Consider the following 18,631-nt stretch of genomic DNA (forward strand, 5'->3'; position numbering starts at 1 on the left):
TTTATCATAGCTACTAGGGATGGGCATTTTATGTCATTTCAACATTTGTGTACTCACATTGAATTATATAGCTAGAGTACCCGAGTTGGTTACTCGCAAAAACAATTGAGACATAGCCAGTAAAGTGATCCCGACTGGTCCTGGCTAACGCCGCCATGCTAACCCTGCTAACTGTTAACGTTACCGGGAGGACCAGGCAAGCAGCCCATGGCTGTTTACAGCGTGTAGCCTCTTCAGCGGCTGGAGCCGACAACGGTGAGTTACTTTAAGCCACAAGAGGGGGGCTGTAAATCGGAAAGAGAGGACTGTGAGTTTGCAGTGTGTTTAGCGATTGTTGCCGTAATTCTAAGCCAATGAAGTGTGTTCCGTCAGCAAGGCAGTGGTATTTTTAGCGTTTTGTATTGTAATTCTAAGCCGAGGAAGTGTGCCTGACTGGCGTGTGGAGAGGACAGTGAGGTTGTTGTGTTTTTAGCGGTTCATACTGTAATTTTAAGCCGAAAAAGTGTGTCTGTCAGTTGGTTACAGAGCTCCGCGTGAGCACGGGCTTTTATGACTGTCAATATAGCCAGAATCTACCGTTAGCTACTCGGCTGTGCTGTGGAGTAATGTCTGGCTATGTGAGAAAAGCGTCTAGCAACATTGTTGTGAATGCTGTGGTCTCAGCCTGGCAACCTCCGTCAACTTCGAGTCTGGGCACGAGGGAGGGGGGGAAACGACTCTCCAGTATTTTGAATTGGTAGTGCAGTAACTATTTTAACCACTAGCTGCCAGTATTACATACAATATTACATATTGCACCTTTAATCACACTAAAGTTGAGGGCAATCCTTCAAAAAACATAAAATATTTACTCCCATGTGGATCAAAATCAACAAATAGTTTTCTCTTTTTTACTAGAAATTATGAAAATATTTAAACATCTTCCATTCATTTTGTTTTCTACTTTGAAGGTTTGGGACTTCAATTAAAGCAGTTATACATGCCATTATAGACCATAGCAATATACGTGTTATGTCTAGAGGAGAGAGTACTACATTATCAACATAAAATTCAACTGGTGTGAAGTGGAGTTCAGTGCAGCCTTGGGCTTGCAGCTTGCTTTTAATCGTTTGACTTCAAAGGACTCAAAGTTCAGACATTTTAAATTCATCATTTACAAGCATGGAAAGTGTTTCACATCTACAACTGTAACCCCACTGGGTTTGAACTGTGAGATGAGAAATAACATTTTGGAACGGAAACTGTCTCCCAGGTATGAAATTATTGCATTGCTACATCTTCTCTGGCGTAAGTTTAGCGAATGAAAGCGAGAGAACTACGATATGACAGAGAAAAAGAGGAGAAAAGATACATTTTTAAACCACAAGTTGAAGTACATTTGTGGGAAACATTTTCAGACAGCAGACCCATTTTTATGTTCTTCAAGAGTCCATATTTCCAACAATGTGTACTCTATCGCAAGGAGAAAGTGAAGCAGAATTAGGGCAAGTCTAATCACTGACCACATCTTTTCATAGTTTCATAAGAAATGAAATTAGGAAGACATAATTAAGCCACTAGAAGAAGTAAGATCTGATAAGTATTGTGTGGGCTGTGGCTTTGAATAGAAGGCCAGCAAAGATGTAACACGTGGAAATCAAGAGCCTCTGTTGAGGCATACTGATGCATGTGTGTATGAGCCAAGACTAACTACACTGGACTGCGTTGAAATTTATATGAAAAGGTAAAGCGGTTGATCTAGTTGTTTGATAATTAGACTGTTTTCACAACTAAATATCACACTAACACTGTACTATTTTTGTGGAATCATTCATGAAGACTAAAAATAAATACCTGACATGATTACATTTGCTAAGAGACAACGCACTGTACTCCTGAACTGCCAGTTAATCACGCTAGGCTCTCAATGACCAACATTAACCAGAGCTGGAGCTGGGAATAGCTTTAGGGTAGTATTTGGAGATGGGTTTGGAATGAGACAGTTTAGAAATGGCTTACTGCTCTCCTGCTGTTTGGAGGCAGGAGATAAGAGAATTAGCATCACTGCCAATCCGGACACAGAGCGACAATGTACCCAGGCTTTTCATCAAACACCCCCTCCCCCCGTTTCCCCCCACAAGACAAGCTTGGTAACATCTCTGTCAGCAAAAACCTCTCTGCTTTTCAATGAAGGAACTAGAGACAGGAAATCTAGGACAGAGAAGCAGAGGACGAGGGGAGGGGAAATACAGGAAGAGATGGAGGAGTAGGACACAATAGATTAGTACATATTAGCAGCACTATTCCTTCCTGTGCCAATCAAAGATAAAACTGCCAGTCAAGCTCCTCTGGCGAGACCACTGTCCCACTACTCATTAAAATGCCAAGCCATTATATTTAAAGGGAAGATCTCCAACTTACAGCTCTGATAAGGCTGCAGCTAGAGAACACAGCAGAATGACTGGGCACTGGAAGGGTCTGTGGTGGAGGAGATGGGTGTCAAAATTAATGTACAAGAGAAGGGAAATTGCATCTCTATCGGAAATATGGCTTGACTGAAGCTATTTTTTACCCTTTGACAGGAAGAGCATTGGTCTTTTCTGCTGATTATACCAGGAAAAGAAACTCAAAGTGCTTATCCTAACCTAAAGAAGAAAAAAAAAAACATTTCATGCAAATTTCAAGTCTCCTCTCTTACTTGGCTAGTCTCCTCACAACCACAAACTGTCCAAATCACACGTGCATGCACAAGGGCACACGCATGCAGCGTGTGTAAGTATATGCAGTGAAATAAAAAAGCACTTAGTATCAAAAGACACTCAAGCTGTGAGAGCTGAAGACATGTCTTGGTGTTGATAGAGTAAGCTGGAAAATGAAAAAAAAAATGGATTAAAAGTGTTGAATCAGTTTTTTTGAATTTCTTGGATATTGTCTTCCTATCTCTTTATTTACTCCCTGCTCTCTTCCAACAGGGCTTTGTAAATATGACCTCATTTACAAGAAACTAGTCCTGTCTTGGTAGTGAATGGAAGAAATGTAGTTACTGCCTCACAGGGAGCAGTATTGAATCTCTCTCTCTCTCCTCTCTCATGGTATTGCCTATCATGAAAGCATAACTCACTGCATAAATTGCATTTGGCGTATCTATATTGCACCCTGCTCAATAAACTAGGCAGCGTGTGGGAATCTTTGCTTCCAGGGAAATTAAACGCATGCAAATATGCAAACAGTCAACATACACAACAGTCATGCAGTCGATTCAGGCTGACAGATCCACTCTGCACACCCCTTGCCTGGCAGCTCTTCAAACATATCCATTCCTCTCAGGAACGTTTCTTTCCTGCCCCGCAGACAGGCAGTCAGCAATCACTCAGGACCCAATCAGCAGAACCAGGCTGTACTGGATTCTATGGAGCTCCAGACTGCAGTTAACCTCCCAGGGTCTAATCAACACCAGCAGAACAGATCCAGCCGGCTGAGTGACTGGGCTGGCTGTGCATGCCTTCCCCTGCAGCTGGCCCTGCTCTAGTTATGGACCTAATCAGTACAACCACAGCTCTTGTCAAGACAGACCCAACAAGAGCTGGAAACATCCTCCACAGAGTGGGCTTTCTCTTTGATATCATGCTAATGCCCATATTCTAAATATATAGAGAATAGAAATTTGTGTTTCAGACCCTCAGTAATCCGAAACCCCTCATCAATAAAGGGACGCTTCACTTGGACAAAGAATTCTGGATGACTAATGTGAATACAGCCACTGGTTCAAAGCTGATTCAAAACATGGAGCTAGTATAGAATGGGTCCCAAAACACTAATCTAATTTGTAGCTTGGAATTGCAAGGATCAACAAGAAAATCACTAAATTACAAAATGTGTGCCCATGCATACGTATGTGTGTGTGAATTTGGGTCATTACCCCTAATATACCGCATGTTCATGTTTGCTCAGCGTGTTTCTTACCACCACCAGCAGCAGCACCACATCTGCATGGTCACACACACACGCTACATGCAGAGCTGTCCAAAGGTCTTCGTCCTGCAGGTTGACATTCAGGCCTCGTTCAATCAGAAGTTCTGCTGCAAACACATTGTCATGGCGAGCACACTGCAGAATGCAAACACAGGAGATTTCCTTATTATTGGTTTTCAGAAATGTACATTTCCTGAAGCACTGCTTACTATAAACAGTACACATGAGTGGTTCAGTGTATAATAATTATAAGTGGAAAATGTGGTAACAATTACATTCTTGTATTGCCACAGGGGTAAAATGCTAAAGGATAAAAAGGCATGGAGAACGGTTACTAGGACTCCATCATATTAGAGAACCCCCCAGAGTTTCTTAATAAATTGATATTTTCCAGTTTAATTTTTTGCACTTTTGATCAACTGGAGAGAGAAAGATTCAGAATGTATAGCCAAATGTATAGGGGTAGTGTAGATACCAGTGTCTAGTTGGGAGTGTCATCGGGCAGGTGGACCAGCTTCAACATTTTTGACAATGAAAACAAAAACCATACTGTACATGTGGATATACATGGACACATCTGCATGCATAAGCAGTTGAAAAAGCAAAACTGTAATGGAGTATTGAAAACATGAGTACAGATTGTATAATCCCTTGTTCAAAAGAACAAAAATGTCCGATGTGACGATACAAACCAGGGGACAATAATAACGTGTGTAATACAAATAAATGTGTAATTTGTTTGAATATCCTTGATTTATCAGGTATTTAATTTACTATATCACAATATTTATTGATATCTCAATACAAACTACATTTACCTTGTTAGAAGATTTTATTACCAAATCTTAATAGGAGGTGGATAAAAGCATCGCACAAATTGAAATTGAATGTAGCTGCATCATAATTTTAATTTTAGAGCGTTAAATGTGCAGTAGTCTTACCAGGTGTAGCATGGATCCCCCAGAAGAAATGGGAGTTTTGGGGTCTGCTCCCTCCTTCAGGAGGCGCAACACTGCAAAACAACACACATCCATATATTAACACCTGCTGTGTGTGAAGACAGGGCGCTTAGGGCATGTAGTGAGGACACAAACAAACACACACACACACACACACACACACACACACACACACACACACACACACACACACAATCAAAACCAATGTGTCCAGTGTCCTTTGACTGTCGTTGGCACGTCAGCGTGGATCAGTGTTAAAGTTGTGTGTGTTTGGTAGCTCCTTGTTCCAGCAGCAGGTCATAAAGCCTCTGGGTTACACACATTCACGTAAGCTCCAGTGAGCCACACAACCCACTCACACACTGACACAGATCTACTAAAAAACAAGTTCAAGCAGTCAGCCATAAACAAATGAGCAGACAGTTGTAAGCCAAACAAGGTCGCACGGATTTTACTATACCACTAATATATTATTCATTCAAAATGTACAAAGAATGAAGTCTGAGAGTGCACTGGAGTGTGTGACAGATAAATAGAGCAGGATGGACAAACAAGACAGGGCGAAGAGAGAGGGAGGTGGAGTGCTGTGGTTTGGACATTTGTGATTTCACTGACACTGATAGCACTAGATGGATAATGCCTGGACCTTGGAAGACCTTCTACCAGCAAAACCGCCACGACTGTCACGCAACCCCACACAAACACAAACACTAAATACACACACACACAGACACTGGAGTCTTTAAGCAACGCAAATGGCTCTGAGGACAGTAACCATGGTAATTCAGTGGTAAAAATTGAACCCTGTTGATGACCCCCATGAGTTCATTTCATTTAAAGGGTCATTATGTTGAAAGACATGCTTAAATAACCTCATCAAACCCACTCAGCCAAACACGAATACAGCAAGCTTGTTTCCAAAACAGTTGATGCTGGTTATTAATATTGTGCTTAGCTGAACATACTACCACTACTAATTAATTAGTATTAATTAATAGATCATTTATTTGTTGTTAAATGTACTGTATATAGGGTATTTAAATATCTGGAGCACATTTTCAATAGTATGCAATGCAATACAACAAAACCATAATATGACCTCAAAAAACTAGCATATATATAATATATAATGAACACACTCTTTGACAGTCTCAATAATTACTGAACATGCACCTCTCTATCTATGACTTGTTAACCTTCATTAACAAACTGCAGCTGGTTACACTATTTACCAAACTCTCTGCTTCTGTCTGATCCTACAAATGTTTAGTAATTGCTGCTAGCATGAGCATAATACAGTTTCTTGGGTACACCTAAGTAGAATTAACGTAGGCTTATACAACACCGCTGCAAGAAATCAGTTTTGTTTAAACTGTCCTAGGAAGGTGTTGGTTAAACAGCAAGATCACAATGCAATAAAACAATGAGGGCCAGAGCATGCTTACGTCATTACATTGCGGGACTTGCCGACTACAATTCCCATTTAATGGTGTTTAACTGGGCCAAGTGTGAGTACACCCCTAGGTGATCGAAAGATAATAAATCCAAAAAAAAAATAATTTCAATTATTTGTTAATTTAGGGGACAAAATTCCAAATATTTGCTGGTTTAAGTTTTTTTTAAATGTGAGGGCGCGCTTTTCTCTCTTTTTATATGAAATTCAACGTAATGGGTTTGAACTGTTTGTTGACACAAAACAAGCAATTTTACAGCATCATCTTGCACTCTTGGAACCTGTGATGGAAGGGTTTCACTATTTAAAAAAAAACTATTAACATGAATCTATTAATGTGAATAAGTGTGAATTGCAAACCTACTTATTAAGTCTGACCATTTAAGAAACAGCCAAATACTGAAAAGTATTTAATACGGGAAAGCAAGAAGCTGTAATGAGCAAATGTTTGGTATTTTTATATAATTACTGAATTACTATATTGAATGAATTAATTACTTAAACATTTATCAATTATCAATACTGTCATCAGTTAATTATCTGTCTGTTGACTAATCAGTTAATTTGAGAAGCACATGCACACATACCAAACAGGCCAAACACATACTATGCACAGACATCTCTCCACTCTTCTAATGGCCTTCAGTGCTTAATGGCCTTTAAATGGTTGATGAGAAACAAACTGGCCAACCTTTCAGTCAATCAGCACAATTATCTCCTGTCTCCTCAACATACTGTAAGGGCTCAGGCTGTAAACCACCAATTAAGATTCATCTAGCACTAAAGTCGTCACCAGGGAATAGATAATGCTCTTGTTCCTTTTTATCATACAGTATATCACAGGGCTGCTCATTAGTGAATGTGGAGCAGCGATTTTTAAGCACATGATCACATGCTTCTTAACAAAAATATGTATATAATGATAAATATAAATATAATGTTAGTGTTATTCTTTGATAGAAGAACCTACCTGAGTTTTATGGCACATTATTGAATGTGTCTAAAGAAAGGTCGAAGGTCAAGAATCACATATTGACCATCAGGCAGTTAGAGGAAAAAAAGCTAAGTGTTTGTCTGGATATATGGCCATTGGGAATCAATTATACTGTTGTATCATTGGCAGATTCATCAAAACCAACCCCTGTCTGTGTGTGAAGCACAAGTCTGTTTGCCTTTTGCGTTAGTAGAGAGGTTGCCAGCTATATTAGGTAAACATTTAAATCTTTAATTTTAAGATTAGTGTAACTTAAATGGATATGTTCAATCACATATTTTTTCATGTGTGTCTTAAAATAATATTCAGTAGGCCATATGAACAGTAAAACAGGTTTCACTTGATGTAATAATTTCCTCTGGTCATACTGGCCATCAAGAGATCCCTTCCTAAGGTGGAAGAGATGGAAGACAAAATCCATCAAAAATACACTCCAAAGTTCAACTGAAGCTAATATGAGAATTCAGCAGTATGAGTTAGACAAATCTTTCAAAGTTAAATTTTTTTTAGTAGAGAATTTCTTGTCTTAATGTTCTAAAGCGGCTAAGAATGGCAACCAATCTGATTGGCTTAAGGTGAATTCCAGCTGTGCTGATGAATACTATAAAGCAAGGACAGGCTGCTGTGACATTTCTACAGTTAAAAATGTGTAATATCGTACAGTTTCATATTATTCAGTGAAAAACTAAAAATAGTAGCATTAACCAAAAACATACATGAGGGAAATGATGTAATAAAAAGAGCAACATTAGAGTGCTCCCTGTATTTAGGAGGGGCTGCAGGTTTACAGTAAGGAATGATTTTCTCTGGTGCAATGTAGTTGTTGTGTAGAGTAGTTTATGTCAGTTGGTGTTTGATAATACAGTATGCTGATCTTAAGCTTTGGTCTTGGGAGTGTGTGTGTGTGTGTGTGTGTGTGTGTGTGTGTGTGTGTGTGTGTGTGTGTGTGTGTGTGTGTGTGTGTGTGTGTGTGTGTGTGTGTGTGTGTGTGTGTGTGTGTGTGTGCGTGCGTGTGTGTGTGTGTGTGTGTGTGTGTGTGTGTGTGTGTGTGTGTGTGCGTGTGTGCGTGCGTGCGTTACACCTCCATCAGAATGCTGCTGACAGGGGAATGGAGTGTGGGTGCAAAGCAAAGTTGGCTGTCATTTTGTGGAAAATTGCAAAACAGCTGTTTGAGAGTATGTGTAGTTTCTATGGCAACCAGCTAGGAACTGGTAGCAGTGTGGAAGAGAGAGAGAGAGCGAGAAGAAGAGAGGATGAGAGAGAGAAACCTAAATAATGTGTAGCTTGATCGACATGCATCAGGAACTGCAGCCAAACTGCAGCTCAAACCATGTAAAACTAGAATTACTTCATTGCGGATGTATGTCAACCAATCAAGTGGCAGTTTACATCCATGTCTGTGCAGACTCAAATAATATATATAGTGAAGACATTGAAGGAATTTAATAAACGGTATTAAGTGTATTTTCTGGCCAAACGTGGATGCTTCACACAGAAGATCTATACCATTACCACAGTTTCAAGATTAGTGTCACCGATTCAGTGTCCGAGCTAATGTGAAATATGTCAAAAATAGTGTAGGAATTCACCTCAAGGCGTTAATGAAATATCGCATTCACGAGAATGTGACAGACGTGAGGTCACAGTGACCTTGAGCTTTGACCTCCAAAATCACTTAGTCCATGTAATGTTTGTGCCAAATTTTAACAAAGAAATTTCGTCCAGGGGTTCCTGAGATATCATGTTCATGAGAATGGGACGGACGGACGGAAAGAAACATAAAAAGTGATTTAGTAGTTTTCAGTACTTTACATCCCAATCAATTGCGTTCCCCTCAGGGCTCAGCTAGTTTTCAGTACTTCTGACGACTCACCTGCTAACCTCAAAATCTATGCTGTCATTCAGACTGATAGAAAGTTTTGTCCTTAACCTGTTTGTGTAACACCTGAATACAGCTCTTCAGGATCTCTTGCCTACGCATTAAATTACAGTACACTTGACAGTTAAAAAAAATCATTAGCACTTCTCTCTTGGAAAAAGGGGCATTAAGATATACTTTCCTCCTATGCTAAGAAATAATAAACAAACCCCCAGAGCAAGCCATGTAAGTGATAACAAAATGATTCATTGTTGAACTTTTTGAAGTAGAAATGATGCTGAATGAGCATGCTCTGTAGATACAATACAAGATCACATCTACTTTTCAGCCTCTCTTTTTGATTATCTGGCTCGAATGAATGAATTTAATAAAATCCCTGTAATGTATCCTCCATAATATGCTACTTAGAGCAGTATTGCCAATTTTCTTCATCTAGCGACCAGGCATACTCTCCCCATGTACAGCATCATACCTTGGCAGCCCCATATGAGATTCTGTTCAAATACATCACCCTTATAAATACTCCTGTCTCTTTGGTCCTTATCACACAGTCATAGTCTCAAGAGGCACCATCTCACCTCACTGCTCCATGTTTCTGAAATGAGCTTTGACATTTTCCCATGTTTTCGATCCTGATGAAAAAAGGCACTTGTACAGTTTTCCAATTCTCTACTCTAAATGTAGATTATCAGACAATGAGTTCTGTAAAATGGAACAGGCGTGCCCGGCCCACTTGTGCAGAAATTATATGATTTTATAAATGTTCACTTCCTGCAACACTGCCATACATTTACAGCAAACACACCAAGGTGTTAATGCTTTTTCACTACTGTAGCTGTAGTGTTCCTTTCAGGCTATCAATCATTGTTTAACCTGGTGGATATCTCATTGCTGGAATTGCTCTTTCTCCAGCATACAGACTAGGAAAATGCCATTGCTTGTTTGTGTAGACACAGTAGAGGGAAACTGTGAATGTGTCAATGTTCTGTGCTGACCATATCTGGGAAACAAGAGTCTTTACACACTTCTCTTCCCTCTGGGTTTTAATTGAAATATGCAAACATAAAAGGAACATATCTCAATTGCAGTGTAGACCTCTGTGAGAAAATTAGTTTTGTTATGTTCCATGCTCTCTTACATAGTTTGCTCCCTCTCATATAAAAAGGTACACTGTCTGCTTTTGTATTTTGTCATCTGGGGAAATTTTACATATATGTATCTAAAGTCGCTGGCGGTGTTTGTGATTGTTGGATCGATGTGAGGTGCTTATGGCAAGCTGACTGATAAATAAAAGACCATGGATGGAGTATCCCATCACAGTGCAAATATTACAACCACTCTGAGTGGAACATTGATTTTCAACTTCGGCTGTGGTGCCGTCCAGCACACCCATTACAGTTACAAGAGAACGTGTCTAGAGAATATAACCTCCTTTGAAAGACACACAACATATAACCTATCTACAACCATTTAAAATAATTTTGGTTCAATACTGTGGACTAAGGAGAACTATGAGCACCAGTGCCACCTTGAGTCCTTTGAGTTACTCTTGTTGTTAAGAATCTTTGCTGCACTGATCTGGAGGTGGGGACCGCATCAACAAAAAATGGCTGAACATTGTGGAACACTATGGTGCACATGGTGTTCTTATTTAAGCAATGTTATGATTCAGTTTTATGAATTGTGTCTAAAGCAGTGCTCCAAAACACCACGCAAAACTAAAAGCTATTACCTATAAATTATTACCTCTGCTTGCTTCACTTCCTCACTACGGAGAACCGATTGGAGTCTGTGAGTCCCTGTGCTGTGCCCGCAGGATGGCTCTATACACACTGATCAATAATGGTAGGTCTGACGCATGCTCAAGAGTCGAATCGCAATTGTGGCTAAAAGAAACCCACAAACCACATATGCACATGCACACACATACATGACTACACAGCAATAAACCATTATAACACTGAAACCAAACAAATACAGCAGTGTCTGACAATTTAACAAATGTTATTCATCTAAAATGTAATAAATGCATTAGGGGTAACTAGGATACAAATCCAAGCTGGTCATATGGATGAGGGTTAAATGCGATGGACACATGCTGTTGGTGTTTAACCTGTGAAGTTGTTACAAGATGGGTTTTCAAACCATACAAGTGGCATCAGAAGTACTTTCCAGAGATATTGTGATGTCACAGTCCGCTTTAGACTCTTTAGCGTTACATAAAACATTTACATCAAAAATTTGGCAGGAATCATCACCTCAGTTAGAACCACAGACACCATAATGTCATATTTAATATCATTATTCTGTTGAAAGGGGAAGACATAATAAAAATAGATTGTCAGTTTCATGGCTACAAGGCAACAGCTGCTGCAGTTCCACGTGAGCCTTGCTTTGATGAAGTTAAGACATTGGTTTGGGAAAAGCAATTTCACCAAATGTCAAAACGCAAGTGAGCCAGATGTTTGCATGTGACAGATATAGAAATGCAGAATGGAGAGGAGATATAGTATGCCCCTATAGGCTGTGTGTTTCTGGTAGTTTTTTAACCTTAACCCGACAATATCCTCCCTAACCTGTTTCTTTTTGGCTGCTTTTCAATTTCTTTGGCTTTCCAATTTATACCCCCCATGTTTTAACCTTTCTTTTGTTCTCCACCCTGCTTCTCTTTATCTCATTCCCCTTCATCTTGTTCCCTGTACAAAACAACTGATAAGAAAATAAATCCTTGTGTGACTGTGTGTGTGTGATATCTCTGACTATCTGGCTGCCTTGTCAGCAGACTGAGTTTCTATGAATCTATAGCCAGCTCACAAAAAAAAAACTGCTTTAATTATGATATAACAAGGAAGTTCACTCAATCTCCCTCAGTCTATTTCCCTCTCAGCCTTTGTTTCTTTGTTTTCTTTTTCCTGGGCCTTGTTTGGCTAATCTTTCTCTTTCTCTCTTGCACACTCACAAGTTCCTAAAAACAATGATGAGTCACCAAAATGACTTTCGTCTATAAATTTTTCCATTAATCATCACCATCTGGGGGACATGATGCTGAAAATAACTAATCTTGTTGAGACGTGCACAGCAATGGTGAGAAAATCTGTTAGCACTCAGGTCACAAACACCAGTGAGGAATGCTCAAGAACCATTGTCAAGATGTAGTAAGTGTTGATCAACCCCAACCAAGTGTTACCTCAAAGTAGTTTGGACAGATCCTCAAGGTCTCACAAAGATATAGACAGTGCAATACAGTGCCAGAGGCCCCGATACGATAGATCACAATAAGATATAATTGCGATTTTAAAAATATTGCGATATTCTGCGATATATTGCAATTTATTACCTTTTTTCCAACTTCAAATTATTTCCCCAAAAGGAAAACTTTATCAATATCTGTTTTATCTAAAGAGATACATTTCTCTGTTTGTTGATCTCACTTCAATTTCATGCACAAGCATTTTTGTCATCTGACAAAAATGTACCTTTGTCACAGCAGCTGACTGTTTAGATCAATAAAAAAAGATACTTGGCATCCGTGTATTGATACAGTATTGCCACGAAAAATATCGCAATACTATGCTGTATCAATTTTATCCCCCACCCCTACAGACAGAAGAACAAGACAGGCCAACACAGGGAAACTTGAATGGATCATAAAGCTTTCAAGCAGTCAGTCCCTTGACTCAAGGAGTCTGTTAGAAGTGAGTCTGTCACTCTTGCAGGTACTGCTGTCAGAAGGCCTTGCCATATCAACGCAAACTTTTAGCCTGGTACCAGTTCAGTGCAATGGCACCTGTCTTGGGTAGGCATGAGGCAGAGGGGTAGCAGATCTGATTAATGCCAAGCCAAGGGACCTTGGTTTCAGTCTGGCTGTTACAATGGCACACCAGCTGCTCCAACAGACCCCAGCTGAACCTTATTGGCAGCCAGAGAACAGAGATTAACACAGTGACCTGCAAAGACTGCTGGTAGGACTGACACAGATACACCCGGACAGCTGGGTAAACGACTGGCAAATGACTGGCATATCCAAAAAGAAAGACGGTGAGGTCGGACAAAAAAAAAATCAATGTCCTTTAGAGCAGTGGTTCCCAACCTGGGGTCCGGGCACCCCTCAGGGGGGTGGCAAAGATCACAGGGGGTGCGCAAGTCTTTATCTGGTTTGAGGTTGAGGTAAAAAAAAAATATTTGCACATCTTAAACAAATTATGATAATACACTAGAATATATAATGTATACAAAAGTCTGTGGGGGGGGCTCAACTTTTCTTAGACATGAGTAGGTGGGGCGCCAAGGAAAAAAGGTTGGGAACCACTGCTTTAGAGTATAGTGTGAGAACCTCTTGAATCGTATGAGTTCATTGACTGATTTCACAAAAACCGAGTACAGTGTGTTACAGCTGAAGCCCAAGGAGAGATATGATTTACTGTGTACCTGAGAAAAGCTCTCATTGTCCTTTTGCCAAATTGACAGTGCATGTCTTTTGACTATCATTATATTCAATGTCATATGCATTTATAGAAAACAAAAACCATTCAAGCACAAACTACACCCTGAATAAGCAAGCTCCCATTTGTGTGAAACACAATGGCTGAATGGTTGAAACAATGCCCAGTATTCATTGTTCCTTGGCTAATATTTTATCATGCTAATGTTTGTTTTGATGCATTATTTTGTGTTTGTGTTACAGATGTCAAAAACACACAAAAACCATCCACCAGCCACATCCAGCGACCAACCAAAAGGCTGTGACATAAGTTCTTCTTACTGTTGGAATTTGTTCATCTTTAAAGAGTATTTACAAAACAAAATTGTCACTGCCACTGAACAGTGCAAGTGACAAAACAAAAGTGAGTGGTTTCTTTTACCTAGAGTCCAACAAAAAGTGAATGCCATTCTACGGAATGACATGACATTATCATCTGTGTTAAGGTATTTTTCTCCTTGAGAGCAGTTTGTATCAGGATAAAGCTTCACTCTGTTCTCCTCAATCGAGTGGTTCCAGCGGAACAAATTGTGTCACCTGGATGTCATAACAACTGTTTTGGCCGTGTGTGTGTGTGTGTGTGTGTGTGTGTGTGTGTGTGTGTGTGTGTGTGTGTGTCTCTCTAGTATCCAGGGGCCTGTTTCACAAAACCAAGATACGGGATTAAGCCGGGATTTCCTGGTTATCCTGGATGAATTTAGCCTTGACTCGGTTTCACGAAAGCAGAGGCACATAAATCACTATGGAGATTTATTCTGTGCAGCTAGCCTGGTCCTGACCAGGCTAACAGCCAGGATTTATTTAATCCTGGAACCTTTTCTGTTCACTCAGCAGTGGTTTTACCCTTTTGTTATCAGCCTGGATTAAAATACAACAGGTGCATATTGCTGTTCATTTAAGTACTGTTATTATTTAAAGTTGTGACCATTATTTTTTTTTATAATTATAAATTTGTCATTGTTACTGTTATATTGCTGTATGAAGTTTGATGAATATATTATGGCAGTTGTTGAGATAATTAGAAAAGGCTAAAAAAATTTCAAATGAGTTTTAAATGAAGTCTGTTACTAAGGGCAATACATACAATGCTGTACATTTCTATAGTTCCCCAATGCACCTTCAATTATTTTAGTTTATAATTTCTTTTTTTATTCTTTAACAATAAGGATCATGTTTGTTCTGCTTCCATGTGCATTGTATTTGGCATTCACAATTTGTGTTGTCCAGTAAACTGGGACTATAATTTGGGAGGATTGTACAATTTTAAGAACATATCCTAACTGTACAATCCTCCCAAATTATAGACTTAGTTCACTGGACCAGTAACTATCTAGTGATGTAGGCTACTGTACATTCATGTAACAACAGGGAGAGGACACCTTAATGGTTTTTGACCTTATATTTTGCCTGGGGGGAAATAACTGATGAATATACTCTGTTCCATTCATGTTTATAGTGTGCATGGAATTTATCACTTTATTATCTTTATAGTTTCTAGATTTTACAGTGCAATTTTTTCAGTGTCTTTATTTTCTATGTCCATATATACCAGGGAGCAAGGCATACAATATGTAGAGAAGGAAACTCGTCCTCTATAAAACATAAAAAAACACGAATAGAAAAAGCGTGACAGATAATAGCGGACAGACTAAATGATAGTCTAAAAATATACATTTATGAACTACTGCTCTTAAATGAAACCATTCAATGTGTCACTTGTCATTTGCAAAAACGAACACCTGTACACTTTGCATTAAAAGCGAGTAGTGGAAGTTAATATGACTTAGGAAATTAATATTTTAGCCAATGAGAGAGAGGGAGGAACAGAGTGAAAGAGATATTTACGCTTCATATTCTAGCGTTATAGAAAATGGATCTTCATGGTAAATTTCCTGAGTTATCTTCTGCTTACTTTTAAGGCAAAGAGTACAATTGTTAATTTGTGCAAATGATTAGTAGCCTAATCATTGAATGGTAGGATTATGACGGTTTCCATTCAGAGCAGTGGTCAGTTAATGTATATATTTAGGCTGCTTATGCATTCAGTCCCGCCCGCCGATAGGGGGGGACAAACGGGTCTGTTGTCCCGGGCCCACAGTAGGGGGGCCCTCATTAAATTATGGAATAATTAAAAATCTTTTTTTAAATAGGCCTATTTGTGGAAAAAAATATGAAGCATAATATTTGAATTACATAAAAGCTTTTTATTTGTTTTCTTCCTAATTGTCCTGGAAATGGTGGTCAAGAACCCCACCCCCACTCCAACATAAAAATGGTTTGGCCACTGATCAAATTTGAAGTTCAGTACGCTCAAAATGTTCGGTCAGCACAAGTCCGGAGCTCGGAAAAAGAAAGAAAAGAGACGAAGAAAATAGAGGCCTTAGAGATTTTCTAAGATCTCGTCCCACGAATCCCACTATGGCCACGCCAAGACCCGCCCTACGAAGCAGCTCGATTGGTTGGGGTTAGGCATTTCACCTCGAGTGGTTAAGGTTAGGGTTAGGGGATTGGTCAGGGGATAGGACCTGTACATGTAAGCATGGACGCCTGGCCAATAGTAGTGTGTGAACGCTATTGAAGGGCAGGTCTTGGCGTGGCCATAGTGGGATTTGTAATATCGCGTCCCGGGCCCAGGCAAGACTGTCAGCTGGCCTGCATTCAGTCGGTCCGTGATCGTCTGCTACGCTTTCTCTCGCTGTTTCGTTACAGCGGCCGTGATATTTTCTTTTTATTCAAATAATGTGTTTCACGTCATCATACTTCCACAAGAAGCTGCCTCTCACTCTGTATAAAGTATGTACAATGCGTACTCTCCATTTTGGCATCAGTAAATCTGTGATCGACCTCGCGGTCTTTTGAGGAAATCCGTGGACGTGCATCTTTCTGAATTAGTTCAGCCTGGCTCAACCTAGTCGCTCCTCCTCAGCCTGGCTTGGCCTTTGTGAAACGCACCAAGCCAGGCTGCACAGATTAGACTAGGTCAAGCCTCGCTTTATCAGTTATCTTGGATTTATATATTCTGCTTTTGTGAAACAGGCCCCAGGTCTCACCCTCAAATGTTTACTGTGTACACATCCACACACACTACAACATTTCACTCAACCATGAACAGACATACACCCTCACATGTGCACCTGCATACGCACCTTCTTTGTCGTCATGGCGAATGATGGCATCCTGTATTATATCGGCGAGGCTGAAGCGGACGCGGTGCTTCTTGCGGTGGGTGGGCGGCGCACGAACCTTGGTTCCACCTTGCTGGCGCTGAAGACTCTTTTCCCTCTCGTAGTACGCCCTTATTTGGTCACAGCGCATCCTCCTGACCAGCCGCTGGCGCTGGCCAATGGGGAGAGACTCCAGCAGACACTGGTCTATCTCCATGTTCTGACGAAAGACATTACATAGCTGGAAACAACCTAGTGAGAAAAAGAGAAAGAGCAAGACAACGCTAATGATATTTAGTGTCAGAAAACTAAATGCAAAAGTTATTTATTTATGCATGCATTATTTGTTTTCGGTGAGCGGTCCATCCAAAGAGTACGGATGACAATCTGGTGAATCAGTGTAAACATGGTGCATAGTATTTACTCTTACTTACTGAGCAAATAAGTATCAAAGTGATAAAACATGCTGTCAGTTTCATCTCCAGGCAGAACTGTGTTATTGTTTCTTGTGCATGCATGTATGCTTTGCATGTCTGTGTCTGCAGTTGTGTGTGGGCCGCTATTTAGCATATTTACTGTAAAGGATATTTGTATTTTCTGTTGAGCCGTGGGGTGAGTTGAGAGAAGCATCACAGCATTTTGTGTGTTGTCTGTCCTGTCCCACTGATTCTCCTGACTCTGCTTAATCTCTCTTCTTCTCGGTGGAACTTAGCCAAACAGATCTCATCCCAGGCAGCTGCAAAACCTATTATGGGCTGCTTGGATGATTAGGGTGTACAGTGTTTGTGCAGTAGGTGGGATCAGAATGAGATTCACTGAGTGTGCCTAGGTAATTCACTGAGTGTGCCCAAAAAATAAAAAATAAAGTATTTCTTTACAAATTTAGATTACAGTCACTCCAGAAGACAAGTAAAAAATAATGAGGTGGATGTCTTTGCAGAAATAGTGTGTTTTTCTTTCGGACTCACCCACTCATCCCTCTTTGGCCCCTGCTGTCTCTATATCTCATTCCTTCTTTTATCAAACTCGACTTTGTTGCTCTGGTTCTTTTGGGCCCATTTTGTTTTAAGTATCTCCCCTCCCCACCCCTTGGAGCATCTTTGTCTCTCAATTGATCTCCAGTGGTTTTGTGTCTCTATTTCAGCTCTCTCTTTCTCTGTTGGGTTGAGGGAGCACACATCACTGTCACTGTTTGTCAAGTGCAAAGTAATGTTAGTGGGACACATTTGAACTACCACATGTTGTCCCCATGTTTCCCACAAAACTGCCTGTCTCTTTCTCACTACAACCATCTGTCTTCATATCTTTGCAAATCCACAGGGTGGCATGTGCCGTTGGAGGACTGTTGCTACTTTACTTTGTGTCTCCTTTATATAGCAAACTGCCGTTTCTCCTCTGTAGGGGCTGAAGTGTGTTTGGACTAGATCTTTATCAGGTAGAGACAAAGCCATCCAGGCAGACAAATGGAGCTGCTGCATCTCTCACATCTACACATTTATTCAAACACCTGCCCCCTCCACCCCGGTTTGCCACACATACACACGTCCTGCACAATACAGTACACCAGTGCCATCTGCTCTGGTTAGACATGTAAAAAAGGTTCTTTTGTGTTCAGGTTCAAGACCGGGGAGTGAGCATTATTATACTGTTCATGCCAGGTGTCTGCTTCAACTATATTTTATTTTAGGAACTTGGCTGCACATTGAGCAGAAAAAAACATTGCCTTTTCCAATATCATGCCACTCCATCTC

The 18,631-nt window shown here is 40.2% G+C and overlaps 1 protein-coding gene across 5 annotated transcripts in view; it reads right to left on the reverse strand.

Annotated features, from left to right (window-relative positions):
- Window positions 1-18,631, reverse strand: part of myo16 (myosin XVI) — a 123,631-nt gene that overhangs the window by 72,846 nt on the left and 32,154 nt on the right. For 4 of the 5 annotated variants that reach the window (XR_003693756.1, XM_028591824.1, XM_028591825.1 and 1 more), the window contains exons 2-4: window positions 16,863-17,132; window positions 4,893-4,963; window positions 3,943-4,086 (exon numbers count right to left, since the gene is read on the reverse strand). The exons of the other annotated variant lie outside the window; for it this stretch is intronic. Coding sequence is in view for 3 of the 4 variants with exons in the window: in XM_028591823.1 (XP_028447624.1) it covers window positions 3,943-4,086; window positions 4,893-4,963; window positions 16,863-17,132 (485 nt within the window). In the remaining variant the exon portion in view is untranslated. The remainder of the gene's footprint in view (window positions 1-3,942; window positions 4,087-4,892; window positions 4,964-16,862; window positions 17,133-18,631) is intronic. 5 annotated transcript variants of the gene reach the window in all.

The sequence above is a fragment of the Perca flavescens genome, chromosome 11 (assembly GCF_004354835.1).
Source record: "Perca flavescens isolate YP-PL-M2 chromosome 11, PFLA_1.0, whole genome shotgun sequence".
Taxonomy (NCBI): domain Eukaryota; kingdom Metazoa; phylum Chordata; class Actinopteri; order Perciformes; family Percidae; genus Perca; species Perca flavescens.